We start from the raw sequence: 14,193 nt of genomic DNA, 5'->3' as shown, positions 1-14,193 counted from the left end.
AGGGAAAGAAGTGACAGTTCATTGCCTGTCTCTTTTCTTCCCTTTCTCCAAAGGGACACCAGAGACTTTAATTACCTGCACCTGTGAGTACACAATGAGCCCCACCCACCAATCTGCCTGTGGACCACACCCTAGTTCCCACAGTAACCCACCCCCACAGTTTCTGTAAACACACAAACATGCACAAAAAGTCTCAATATTGCACAAAATGTACACAGGCATGAAGCAGAGTGGGGTCTACTCTACTCACATCCAGAGAGTCCTCGTTGACAATGATGAGGGACATGCCGTGTGTCACCAGACGACAGGAGTAACCTGAGAAACAAACAGATAGTGGAAGGTAGAGAATGGGGGTGGGAGAGAGATTAGATTTGCTCAAACCCAAAACACAGGTGAAAAACTCCTGCTTCACACACAACTGTCTGATTCCACTCATCTATCAGCTTGTAGTATTCTGCCAACTACATCATGCTCCAATTAAACATGACAAAATGGCTAACTGAAAATTATTTCGAATGCTAACGCAGGTGTAAAAAAACAGGAGAAAATCATGGTGTTGGCAGGCGAAGATGTCACTTCAATCATGGAAAATTAAAGAGGATTTGTACAGCACAGAGAAAGTCCCAAATTTAAACTAAGTGCGACAAGTGTCTGGTCAGTTTGTTTCCTGTTCAGTGAAGCCATCAACTTGCTCCACGGCTGCCAAGGGAAACCACGTGCATTAATGTCATCGCAGACCCCTCTGCCACTGGAACACTGACCACTGGCATATTTCACTTAGAGACTGGAGACACGTCTGGCATTTCACAGCAAATATAATGCCCACTATTCTTCTCGCTATAACTGAATTAACTCCACAATACAGACAGTTTCCTACACAGCTGCACGTCAGGCTGCAGCTTCCTCACTATCACTGGATTTGCATAAATCGCTGTCCTTGTGATCTCAAACTCATATTTTGTCTATCGTGTTACTTTTAGATGCTTTTCTCTCACCTATGTTGATGGCAGTCTCTTGCTTGTCTCCAGTGAGGACCCAGATCTTGATGTCAGCCCTCATCAGAGTGGCGATGGTCTCTGGCACGCCAGCCTGGAGACGGTCCTCTATGGCTGTGGCGCCCAGCAGCATTAAGTTCTGTTGGTGGAACAGAAGAGCGTGACAGAAAGAGACAGAACAAAATTTGAGATGTAAGATTCAAAAAGAGAGAGAAAACAAAATATGACACAATAAATCATATTTAGACTACAAATTCTACTACAGGCATCACCAGCCTGTATGTGAGGGCTCTTTCTCTCCAAAGAACATCATCCATATCTAATTTAAGGATGAGAACGATGCCAGCGAGGTCAGTTCAGTTGGTAAGGCAGCTCATTTTTGGACCTCTGTACCAATGCTGTGTCTGCCTGCCAAGAAGTAACCCATTACCTTTCCCCCCTTGCTTTAATTTGTTCAGCATTTAAATGCACGTGTACCCTCATTAGACACACTCGGATGCACACACAAACACTCGCATAGGCACACAACTTAACACTACTGTGTTGTTGACTCCAGTTTTATGGGGCTTTTGGCAGGCTGGCGCAGGTAATTACCCTTGTGGTCTCCCAGTCTGAGCTCCCCTCCTCCTCCTCCTGCTTCCTCTTTTTTTTGCGCTTCACTTACTTTTCTCACCTCAACTCTCTCGTCTAAATCCTTAGTTTTCCCAGCTTTAAGTTCTCCACTGAATATAGTCTGAGCTGAAATCTGTATAAACATATATGTCAGTGTTACCATTTTGACCAGCCAACACACAACTTCTATAGTCAACCTTTTCACAAAGACCAACATGTCTTTATTTTGTGGTAAAAGAATACATGCAATTTAAGCACAAATTGGCTTCTAAGTGTGAATTGCAAGCTAAGTACTTGATGAGTCATGAAGTGATACCATGGTTGTTCAAGTGTGGGAATTAATGGAGCCACTCTGCCACCTGCTGGAAAGCGTGTGTGTGTGTGTGTGTGTGTGTGTGTGTGTGTGTGATATCTGATACCTGTCAATCACAGGCTTTTTGTAGACTTACTTTCTTTGAGACTGTTTCACTCTTAAAATAAATCTATTTAAAGATTTGCAAGAACATTTTTTCACCAACACATCTCACATAGGGTTAGAGCCCAAATATACACATCACTACAGAGATGGAGAAGGGGTGTTTACCTTTTCCAGTAGTTCATAACACTCCTCTAGTTTCTGAGCGCGGTCTTTGAGTACGGTGCTGGCCTGATTGTATTCCTTCAGCCACTCCTGGTAGGCATCTTCCTCCAGGTCCACATAAGCAAAACACAGAGTCCTCAGGCCTGGGTGGATGAGAGTGGAATAAGACGATTAATCAGTGTGGACATGGAACAGAAATAGATCATGTTTTTAAGTGGGAGTGAACAGTCCAATGTTTTTCCATTGGAAAGCTGAGAAGCAGACAGAATGGAGGAAACTCAGGGCTGATAGTTCTGGTGTAATTTAAACCTTAAACTGAACTTGGACTCTCAGTCCCATTTATATACAAGATCAGATCAAAAAGACTCGTCCTCAGAATTGAGTTTTGAGTCATAAGCAAGTCATGATGTATTCTTCACCTAATTTGATGCTATTTCAAAATTGCAGCCACGTGTTTAAAATCAGTCCTCTTTCTAAATTTGTACACTTATTGGCCACAGGTTGTACGTGTAGCCTGTACACAGTTCATTCTCACTGGATAGGTCACAATCACTCAGCATGACCAGCTCTTTACATGTAGATAGTCTGCATGTGCTTTTTGATAATCTCAAATAGAAAGATTTTTATTTTGTCCAATTAAGCCTGTTGTCGTCAAATATTTGACTCAACTGTGCCTTGAACTGAAATCATGTGACTTAAATCTGTCATCCTGTGTCGGACCATCAAACCTATGTGTGGTTGTGGGGATGATATTACACCTCAGTTCAATAAAACCATGAAAAAAGCCTTTGAAATCAAGACAGTGATTTCAGGCAAAACGTGTGGCTTTAACTCACCCCCTCCCTCTCATTTTCTCTTTTTACCTTCAGTAGCAAACTGTTCCAGATGAGCAACAGTTAATTCTTTGTACTGGGAAGCCCCAGTCAGACGTTCAAAAATGACATTATCCTGCAAAAACACAAAATAATTCACTCAGAATTGAAATTCAACGCCTTAACAAAAATAGTCTGGAGACATTTAGAGTACTCTTTGATAATGATAATGAGATAAACATACAGCTCCTTTGCAGTACAGCCGTAGCCTCCCGTTGGGGGTCCTGACCACCACAGACATGCGTTTGCGGTTACTGTAAAGGAAGCAGTGGGTTTAGTTTCATAAAAGTGCAGTCTTATATCACAAAATTATTTACTGACTGAGAGGAACATTTATGTGAGTATTACCTGGAAAACTCGAGCACGTTCAGCAGCTCATAGCTCATCTCTTTCCCTCTCTGAAATACACAACAAAATGTCAGCTCCTGCAGTTACAGAAAGCAGCTCTTACTATAGTAGCACACACTCACAGCTTCAATGATGACTGAATGCGGTGTCCTTGCAGTGAACACAAAGCCAAGTCCTTTGGCCCCTTTGACCAGGGCTCCTTCATCTGGTGAAGAGGCCTGGTAGATGATCTGGTTGCCCTCTCTCTCTGGGACCACCGTGTGGCACACTGCCATCATTGTCAAGAACTCGCAGATCTGAGGTGATGTAGGCTGAACACACACACAACCAGAGCAGACACTGTTATTTTTGGACAGAACTGGCTTCAAATAAAGAATTATGAGAAAAGCTTTAGAGACACCTACATGGTTCTTCTCAATGTTTTGGATGAGAGTTGGGTCGTCAAACTCAGTAGAGTTATTGCTGCTGGACGGCAGATTGCTGTGAGACAAGAAATTTATGAGGGGAGTTATTTTAGTTATAGTGTGAGAAATATTATATTTTTGGCATTCAAATGTTACTGTTAGCTAAAATAAACAACCCCTTCCTCTGTTGGTCTGATCAAAGCAAACAAATTACATTAATTTATGAAAACATGCAGAGCCTAAAACAGGAAAAGAATATTAGAAAGGGAAGAAGGATAGGGCAGAAGGGCAGAGGAGAAGGAGAAGACGACTAACCTGAAGTCCTCCATTGAACGATCACAGTCAAGATCAGGGAAGTGGCTGCAGTGGTGAATGAGGTTGTATTGCAAAAGGAATCAGTTCAGAATTCAGTTGATGAGTTGATTAGTTCATTTGTGCTAGCATGCACAAGAGTTCAATCAGCTGAATTAAAGACAGCTCATTCTTTACTACAAGTTAGTCTGAGTTAGTTCAATATTTAGAGATTAAAGGAAGTTAATTTATTAGCATTTTGAGCTCATTTTCTTTTAGTAGGAGGCTCCTTCTACAGGTACAGCTAGGAGGCAAGAATGTATTTTTAAAAAGATGACTCACCCATATGTTATTCCTGCGATGGTACACTTCTTAAAGTGCATGACATTACAGGTGAGCGTTCCTGTCTTGTCAGAGAAGAGATACTTCACCTGAAAAAGATGAACAGACGATAGGTAATGAAAGAAAACACAGCATGTTCTAACAGGCCTGTCCTGACCAAGAGTGCACATGTAATGGTAATTCTCTCCTTTAACCACTGGTAAAGAGGAGAGCGAGGAACTGACCTGGCCCAGTTCTTCATTAAGATTGGATGTTCGAGCCATGGCCGGTGTGTCTGTCTCAGAGTAGTACATCTCCACGTCCTGAGAAAAAACAAAAACACAAGCAGAGTTATCAGGAATATTTGAATATTATAGTTCATATATTAGATAACGTGCGACACAAAACACAGATGGTTCGTACCCAGTTGATGAAGAGGGCCTGTGTGAACTTGACCACCTCCAGGGTGACCAGCAGGCTGATTGGGATCAGGTTGTTGTACAGGATGATGAACGTCAGCAGATTATATGCAAAGTTTGTGGAGATGTCACCTGCACAGACACATAATATTCCCTCATTTACTGACCTTTAATTTGGGCATTAATCATTATTCTTAAGTTATAGGCTGTAAAATGTGATATGTTTGTGTGTATGTTCTCACCAGCCCGGGACAGGTACCAGCAGGCATCTTCAGTGTGTTCTCTGTTCCAGATGGCAGCGCCAACAGAACTGACCAAAGCCATGACCAGCAGGATACCAAACAGGACCAGGATCTGCATGTTGGTCACCCGCTCCACATTTGAACGCTTCAGTGGTGCTTTGGTGGAGTTCTGGGAGGTGGACAGGTCAATGAATACAACAGGTGCAAAACACACAAATAAGTTATAATGATGTCTCTAGGGTAAAAAGCCCACTTGTAGGACCTTTTAAACCCTTTGGCAAAAGACTGTGTGAGCAATCCCAACACAGGGACTGAAGATTAAAAGTACTTCTCAGCTTGGACATGCTCCCAGTTATGAATGCGTCACACAGTTAATTAAAAGATCTAAACTAGTCCTAGAAAGTTCACAGGGAAGAATGATCCTAATTATTAGAAATATCAAATTCAGTTCTAAAATTCTTCTGCCCTGAGATGTTTCGAAGTCAGGATTACTCACACATTATATACAGACAGTTAACTGAATTCAGACAAGAAGCTGTGTTTACCTGCATCAGTTTGGAGTCATGGCCTGTGTAGACAACAATCCCCACAACCCACTGAGTGTTCCTGAGCTGGGCGCCGCGCAGCAACACCTGGTCTGGGCCCAGGGGAGCTGGACTGAGGAGAAAAAGAAGAGCACAAAACATGATAAATGAGTGCAGATTTAGGTCGACCTACATTTTTCAAGTTATTTGTAAAATGGCTGCATTCAGAGGGAAATTACTAAATTTACTATCAGTATTTTCTTCAGGCTTTTTTACATAATTTTCTGTCTCTAAAAACTTAAAATAATGAAGACATTTTTGTACTAGAATAGTACTTGACTCTACTTTACATTTTATCTCTTTTGTGCTGGATATGGGAACTATAAAATCTATGATATGAAAGTAGTTTTATCTGCTGCCAGGTCTGCCTTGCACAAAAGTACTACTAACTTACTGTGTATGTTTAAAAGACTAAACCTAGCATATAACACCTGCAGTATAGTTGCTGTTGTCAATGAATATCTGATCAGGAAAAAAAGCTATATGTGTTGGTCTCACTTCTGGTTCTCCAGCCGCAGTGTGCCAGTGAAGTCATACAGGTGTCGGTTGGGGCCTTCACACTCCAAACGACCAGACAGTGCCATCAAATCCTCCAGGGTCTGAAAACCAGCTGTGAGTGAGAGACCCTGGAAAAACATTAGCCACAACAGGTCAAGTCCAGGAAAGTTTACTGAGGGGCACTTTTGCCAAACAAAGTACATTACAGAAAAGCAAGTTACATAAGAACAGGTCAAACACTCACAGAAACAGGAAACAGAAAAAGAGCGAGAACAAGAAATACTATACATGGATGCAAATGTGAAGACTGTGAGGAAGTAAGGTTTCATTTGATACAGAGTCCCTGAAAGTTGATACCAATGTTTTCCAACATCTTTAATTAATTTCTTCACTAAAACCTAAATTATTGACCTCCTTTCAGGTGGCTTAGCAGGTCCTAGACACAGATGATCCGCCAGTTACCAAGGTGTACAAATGCTAAATCTAATCCTAATTTTATAGGTTTTACACTGTTTATGTGACATATGCTTCTAACCAGGAAGAAGTTCCTCACTGAATTTAGACCCAGAAGTCTGACAAACACACCATACCTGTCTTATCTTTAGGTTGGTTTCTCCATCCAGGTTTGAGGTCTCAGTGTAACACATGGCTTGAGGCTCACTGTGGAGAGGAGGCAGAATGCATCAAAATCATGCTTAAAATAATTCATTCATCAACTGACAGAAAATCAACCAATGACAATTGTGAATATTGAATAATTCATTGTCTGATTACACATTTACTTCTCAGAAAGCTTCTCAGATATTAAAATTTGCTTCTTTTATATCATATCATATACTTTAAAACTGAATGCTTTTGAGTTTTTTGATTGTTGATCAATTTTAAGGCAAAACATAAGGTTCTGATAATGATTAACCAAGAGTTTAATACATAACAGCTGATTAGAATATGTTAATGGGGGACACACATTAACAGACAAACATACACAAATGCATATGCATGCCCACACATAAACACACACACTTATACACATGAAGAGTCTGACCTGGAGGACACTATAACCATGTCCGCTGGAAGGTGCTGGCCATTGGTCACCTTCACTATGTCTCCTACTGCCACCTTGTGGCCAGGATGCAACAGTGCAACAGCGTGAGAGGGGAGAAAAAGTGGGGAGAAAGAAAAAGAGGGGTTAAGACAGAGGGTAAGGGGCAATAGGAGGGGGTGAGGAAGGAAGACAGAGAGGGGAAACAACAGGCAGGTTAATTAGTGACCAGCCAAGAGGCAGCCAATATAGAGAGAGAAAGACATGAGATAAAGTGACAGTGAGCACAGCGGTGCAGAGCTAAGGGAGATAATGTCACTCAACACAGTTTGAACAAATGCAAATCTAAGAAAAAAAACCCTGAATCATTCTTTAGATTACCTGACTACAAAGACAGAACTACATACCGATAACATTAGAAAACAGACCTAAAAAGTATGGAGTTGTACTAACCAGGATAAACAGACAAGCTTAAACAAGCCACTGAGCTACATCAGGCACAGTCTAAACTATCAATATGGTTCTCCAGGCTGCTTGTTCTCCTGAGATCTGCTGCCAGAGACTGCAACAAATACCACAACCGTGGGTAACGTTCACTGCAGCATTATCGATGTCTAAACACAGATCTTCCTTGTAGGGCTTTCCCTTATGGACTACTACCAAAGCACTAGTCCACAGATCCTACAATATGTAATTAATCATCATGCACTAAGAACACATGTTTGCCTGTTATATTGTTTTGAAAAAGGAAGGAAATACAAAATTCGCCAAAATCTTTGTAGGTGGAGTTGATGACCAAAAAAAAAAGCCAGAATATGTAGCTATGACTGTTTTATCACTACTTCTTGACACAAACATCACTATGTTAGCAAGGCAGCTAGAAAAATTCCTTCACCTGCACTGACCCTGAATAAGAATGGGGCTTAATTCCCGTTCTCTGCTGTTGTCACCCACATAACAAGGACTCAAATTTGATTTGATTTGATCTGCTGGAGCGAGACTGCACACAGCTGGACTCAGTTAATGAGCACATTCAAGAAAAGGTTGCATTCAGCGTTTATGAACATATACTGAACACACATTACAGTGTGACAAACTAGGTTCATTTTGCTTAGATACCTTAGAGGAAAGAAAAGCTTTGTGTGAGCAGGTTCACTGATTCAGATAAACTGGAGACCAACAGACAAAATCTAACTATTCAGCAAACAAGATGTGCCTATTTGGAACATTGGATAAATCAAGCCTGACAACAACAAACAAACTCACTTGTTATCTGGCCCTAAAACATCAATACTAATTGGAAGAGCTTCACTTAATTGTCAAGGATCCAAAACACAGACAGATGCTGACCCAACCACAGACTGAGTGACTACAGTCTAGGACACGAAAAAGTAGGACACAAAAAATTCTGGAAACCAAAGCAAGAGAACATATGTGATCACAGCTCAAGTGAGATTGAGACAGAAACAAAGCTCCTCTGAGACAAATGTAACCATTTAATAATCAAGCAAATTAAGAACTTTCCTATGTCAATCACCAGCTTTAACAATCAGATAATGCTGCTTCTCACAGTATTATTCCAGGTAATTTCTGCCGATAAAGTGTGTGTTAAATTGACCCATAGAAAAGTGCCAGGTAGTGAGAAAGAGAAAGCACAGGGGTGATGAGTGAGAGAGCAACAAAGAGGAAGTCCGTGATGTTAGCGATACCTGTTTCCAGATGACTGTCTGCCAGGCTCCGTTGCGCAGCACTGAGAGACAAGGACAACACAGCCATCAGTCAGCCTATAGAGCAGCACTCATACAGTATTCATAGCGACTAAACTTTTGTCTGGGGCTGCGTGGCCTGCAGTATAGTGAGTGACAGGCAAGAGCCATTCACTCAGCCATGAAAGGAAAACAAAACCCCACAAATAGATACAAGCACACTCATGGAAAAGTGCACAGACAGTTAATGCACACTAACAAGCACACACACGATACCTGTTGTCTTCTTCTTGTTGACCGTGTTGTCTGCTTTGTGTCTTTTCTGTAAAAGAAGAAGATGCATTAGCTTTCAAGAAAACCACTAGATATCCCATCTCTCCTCCTTCAGACATTTAAAAATGAGTTAAAAGCCTAACCTAAACTCTAACCATGTTGCAGGGGGCTGCTGTTGTACTTACATAGTCTTCTATGATCTCTTTGATCCCGGCCACGGTGAGGATGAAGATGAGTGGGACCAGTGTGGTGTAGCGACCGGTCGGTGATACATCAGGGATTTGCTGTTGAGGGTCAAGAGAGGAAACACTCAGGAATCATTGCTGAGAGAGAGCATTGAGTAGCTTGAAGCACCCATAAAGAATCATCGCAGTGATGGAAAATAGTTGTTAATGCATTAGGCAGATACATGCTAGCTTTTCAGGATAACAGGCTCAACCTGCATGCTGGTAATATGAACAATGCTATTAAGATATTGTTGCACAGATATTGTTTTGAACATCTCATTGTCTGTTTATTTCAAATCACACAAGACAGTGGGTCACACCATGTTAGCACAATCGAAGCTAGTGCAGCTTTCTGTGAGGATCAAAGCAGAAAAAAAGTGCCACTCTGGCACATTGTGGGATTTACTATCTACTATTTACTATTTGTACTTTCTTTTTTCTGTGATGTAATTTTTCTTTAAAATTTTTTGAGTTCAGCTCTTGCCCAATGTCAGCTGAGATTGGCTCCAGTCTTCCTGCGACCCTTTAGGTGAGTGGGATAGATAATGGATGGATGAATGGATAGATTCTTTAGTTCATAAAAGTTCTAAAAACTGTCAGAGGGATAAACCGGATGATGAAAACAAATAACATGCAATATTTCATTTTGCAAATGAGTAAATAAGTAAAATCTGTGCATTTTGATATATCAGTACTAGCATCAATCTGCAAAGTGATCCATTTGTAAAGTAGTCATATTTCATTTGAATTATATTTTTATTCTGCTCCTTTTGGCCAAATCTTAACTTTTGCCATCTAGTGAAAATCTCTCAAAAATCCATAATACAGCATTTCAGAAATAGCTGGGCCTGTGGGAATCCAGGGAATGTTTTAAAAACAGACTTTTCAAGATCTATTATCTAAAAGCCTGTGTGGGCCACAGAATCAAGCTGGAACCAAACAAACAGCACTCTGAGCCAAACTGATCCTTGGTGTTTTCTGCGTGGGGTTTACCTGCATGAGTGCGATGAACAGGAAGAAGGCGTTGGCAGCCCGCCTGATCTGCTCATAGAGGAACCGGGGCAGAAAGGTGAGAATCCCATACTTGGTGGTACTGTAGAAGAAAACAAGGAGAGAGGAGAAGGAGACTTTACACTATGTTTACATTCAGGTAGATGGGGGCCGAGCCAGGAAGTGCATTAGTAAAAGGTGGAATTCATGCATAAATTGTGTGCTAATGATTTTTTAACCTGATACGCTCAAACAGCATTACCTTAAAGGCAACAACAACAACAACAACAGACTCCATTTGGGTTTCAGTATTGCAGCACTTGAAAATCTATTAGAAACACTCAATTGTGCTCAGAGAGGGCAAATTGAGACACTATGGGCTGCACACACATCACACCTATAAATAGACAGATACTTTTAACCTTACAATCTAAATTTAGACCCAGAGCCCCAGAAAATAGGTGCAAGAAACCTTGGCAACCTCAACCTGTCTGTCAATCACCTGTATTGATCAGACAACTCTATTGATTAACCTTGATATAGCCAGGAACTACCGTAAGGCCTTTTAGAGAGGCTAAAAATAAAAATCTCAACCTTCAAGTCAAGGCCTGCTTTGTTTTCTCCTGTGTGGCTTGAGTGAAAAGTAAGAGCCTCTGCAATGGCTTTTGTTTAATGGATAGTGCATGTCTGTGTGAGTGTGTTTGCGTTTATGAGAGTGCACCAAATACATGCACTGCATGGCAAAACACACACTTCTATCACAGTTCAGAATCTCCTAGAAAATGAACTCAAACCCACTTTTTCCGTCTGCCTCACTCACACAATCACAAAACTACAAAGACAGGGATGATACACACAAACAAACACACACCCCTGACCCTGATGCTCTGGATAACTCAGAGTCAGTGATCCTACACCGATGATCCAACAGATAAAGCTGCCTCAATCTAATCAAAGACAAGTGATACCAGACTCCACACACACATTTCCACTAGACCAAGAAAAAAAAAACAAAGTCAAAAACATCTGGCTGTGTTATTTGTCATACTATAGATGTTCAGCTTGCTGGCGGTGTTAACAGCTGTTAGCTGCAGGGGTGATGCTCTCCTGCTGCTGTGTGGCTTTGTCATGTTTTTATTTTTTTTTAAAAAAAAAAGGTCAGTGTGCTTCATACATTTAAGGTCAAAAGAAAACACTGGGTCGAAGTCAGAGAGGAGTTGTCCCTCTAAGTGGAAGAACACAGAACACAGGCAGGTAGATTTCCTGGAAATGCATGTCTTTCTCTAATAGCAAGATACTTAGTTGCATTTGTGTGCGTAGGAGAGCAGCACTAATGCTCATGTTGTATAAAAACAACTGCATACAATGATATATGGAAGTGAAAGACCTGCGGGATGGCGAGGAGGTGAGTTGAGTATATAGATAAAAGCTATAAGGCTTTAATCTCAGAGAAATCAATAAAGCTATTGAACCTTTAAAACATAAACTAAAGAGTTACAGGAACACAGGAGCACATAAAAGGGCACACCTCTGGAGCAGAGTGCTCCTGAGTCTCCAATCAACATGCAGCAGGGGCAGGACACTACATGCGATCCAATCAGATGAGCCAGGGAGTACCCACTTTAATCTTATTTGCAGAGCTGAAATAGCCTCTTTTGAAAGTGAAATTGAATCTCCTGACAATAATGGCAAGACCACTGAATGTCAACTGACTAACAACAAGCTTTCCACTCTCTGAACATGAGCCCAGTGCTCCCTATGGCGCCAGCAACAGTTAATACAAGCAAATAGGAATAATAAAAGGTGGAGACAGGGGAGAAATTGTATGGGTATCAGTCTGAATCAAACTGTAATAATGTTTGCCTGACTACAACATACTATTTATGACCACAGCTGAGCCCCTAAAATATGCCGATGACAGCTGGGATGATGTTGATAAAAGAGATTCTTCACTGCAGTATGTGCCGTTTGGCCCTGCCTGTGACAGACAGCTACATACAAGCAGGATACTCACTCATGGTCAGTGCTGTACTACACAGAGAGACACCAGCACAATGTGTGAAATAACAATATTCTTATAAAGTGTGGTCCAAGATTTATAGTCCACTTCTTCTTGCCTAAGCTGCTCACACCACAGAAGGTCATGACTAAGAGAATAACACATCTAGCTATTTGACTGAGCCCTGAGAGAGCAGATCAAACAGCTTTTATCCACGGTCGCTCATTCTGCTATGCCCCTCACACATACACAGTGTACACCTTTTACCAAACACTTTTTGTAATTTATGTAAACACTTGTATTAGTAAGTTTACTTGTATTGGCAGTGTTAAATATACATGAGGACGTATTGATTAAGCAACACGGTCACGTTAAGTTGATAAGCCAAGCACTTTTTCAACTGAGATTCTCAACTGGACTTCAGAAAGGGGCATATGACAGCCTCACCCTGTGAGACTGCTGAAGAGCGTCAAATAATCATGTAATAGGTGAGTTATTAAATAGCCTTATCAATAGAGTTTCCCCTGTAGAACTGTTGTAATTGTAGAGGTAATGATGATGTTGATGATTATGATTTAAGGCAAAACTAAAAGAAAGGAAAATTAATAAGAGAGAGAGAGGGAGAGAGAGAGAGAGTGAGAGAGAGAGAGGGAGAGAGAAAACAAAAAACCTCACTGGTCCAAAGTCTACTTTTCGCACATGGTATGCTGGGAAGAAAAACATACAAACAAGGCTATAATGTCCTTCAACCTGGTAAAATGAGTTTAAAGCCCTTCTGAGCAAATATTCACACTGCCAGAGTGTCCCTTAGCAAGACACTGAATCCCTATAAGCTGACCCTGCATTCTGACCTCTCTGGTAAAGGCTGCAGGTGAAATACAAATTTGTGTTTCACTAAGCATAATAAGGCTGAGCTATCAACCTCTGAATAAACACAAACATGACCAGATGTTTTCTAAGTCTGGTGACATGTATACTTTGCTATGGTTTGTTAAGCACTGATAAAAAAAACTTCTGGGAAACCGTTTAAACATTAAATGATTCCAGTGTACACCAAACGAAAGAAAAATCAGTGCATATGAGGTCACACAACATGCATCACAGCAAAAGGTACAGTTGATAAAAGCGCAAAGTGACACCTACCTGACATGATTGTCGCAGAACTTGGTATTCTGTGCCCGGTTGAGCAACACCGTCCGCTCCGTGGCGTCTACGGGATCCGCCTGGGAAGTGGTCCCGGACATCTCATCATCTGCCTTGCGGTAACCGGCGGACGAGCAAGCAGGTCCTGCACCGTTGGATTGATGAGAGAGAGGCGAGGCTGAGTGAGTGCGAGTGAGATACAGATAGACAGAGATAGAAGCAGAGATAGAGAGGGAGGGAGGGAGGAAGAGACAGAGACATAGACGGGAGACGTGGTTTACAGTTCAACAGCGAATGCGACCAATTACTACTAGAGGCTACTGTATGCTGAATCCGACGGGTCGATTCAGTGACGTTTCCCGTTATAAACAGCCCCCTTTTCTCTCCGTATTATTATGCAGGTAGCGTCAATGCACACGAGCGCGTTTCGCGACGCCCACGGGACCCCCCGCGTATAATGGATGTGCTGAGGGATGCACAATGGCGAACAAACACACCGGCTTCGTCTGTTTTATCAGCACGTCAACTTGTCCACATGTAACACAGAGAAGACCCGGCGCACATTCCGGCTGTCATTAAGCTACAGGCACAAAATATCCCCAAAAAAGTGACTGAGGAGGATGCACTACGCTTCTTATCCTGCAGAC

General features: G+C 41.6%; 1 protein-coding gene across 5 annotated transcripts in view; it reads right to left on the bottom strand.

The window, feature by feature from the left end:
- atp8a2 (ATPase phospholipid transporting 8A2) overlaps positions 1–14,193 on the bottom strand; it is a 48,911-nt gene that overhangs the window by 26,108 nt on the left and 8,610 nt on the right. For 3 of the 5 annotated variants that reach the window (XM_051066825.1, XM_018673871.2, XM_018673873.2), the window contains 22 exons: positions 13,547–13,691; positions 10,408–10,507; positions 9,373–9,471; positions 9,191–9,236; positions 8,918–8,958; positions 7,212–7,285; positions 6,757–6,826; positions 6,167–6,294; positions 5,630–5,741; positions 5,085–5,253; positions 4,847–4,974; positions 4,669–4,746; positions 4,445–4,533; positions 4,127–4,171; positions 3,812–3,887; positions 3,530–3,718; positions 3,408–3,457; positions 3,244–3,313; positions 3,051–3,135; positions 2,191–2,330; positions 996–1,134; positions 251–315 (listed from right to left, as the gene is read on the bottom strand). In XM_051066825.1, coding sequence (XP_050922782.1) covers positions 251–315; positions 996–1,134; positions 2,191–2,330; positions 3,051–3,135; positions 3,244–3,313; positions 3,408–3,457; positions 3,530–3,718; positions 3,812–3,887; positions 4,127–4,171; positions 4,445–4,533; positions 4,669–4,746; positions 4,847–4,974; positions 5,085–5,253; positions 5,630–5,741; positions 6,167–6,294; positions 6,757–6,826; positions 7,212–7,285; positions 8,918–8,958; positions 9,191–9,236; positions 9,373–9,471; positions 10,408–10,507; positions 13,547–13,691 — 2,138 coding nt within the window. Of the gene's footprint in view, positions 1–250; positions 316–995; positions 1,135–2,190; positions 2,331–3,050; positions 3,136–3,243; positions 3,314–3,407; positions 3,458–3,529; positions 3,719–3,811; positions 3,888–4,126; positions 4,172–4,444; positions 4,534–4,668; positions 4,747–4,846; positions 4,975–5,084; positions 5,254–5,629; positions 5,742–6,166; positions 6,295–6,756; positions 6,827–7,211; positions 7,286–8,917; positions 8,959–9,190; positions 9,237–9,372; positions 9,472–10,407; positions 10,508–13,546; positions 13,725–14,193 lie in introns of all 5 variants that reach the window. The other 2 variants (XM_018673870.2, XM_051066826.1) reach the window with 2 other exon arrangements.

Source organism: Lates calcarifer, linkage group LG24 (assembly GCF_001640805.2).
Source record: "Lates calcarifer isolate ASB-BC8 linkage group LG24, TLL_Latcal_v3, whole genome shotgun sequence".
Taxonomy (NCBI): domain Eukaryota; kingdom Metazoa; phylum Chordata; class Actinopteri; family Centropomidae; genus Lates; species Lates calcarifer.
The sequence above is the reverse complement of the archived record's forward strand: the minus strand, read 5'-3'. Positions and strand labels throughout refer to the sequence as shown.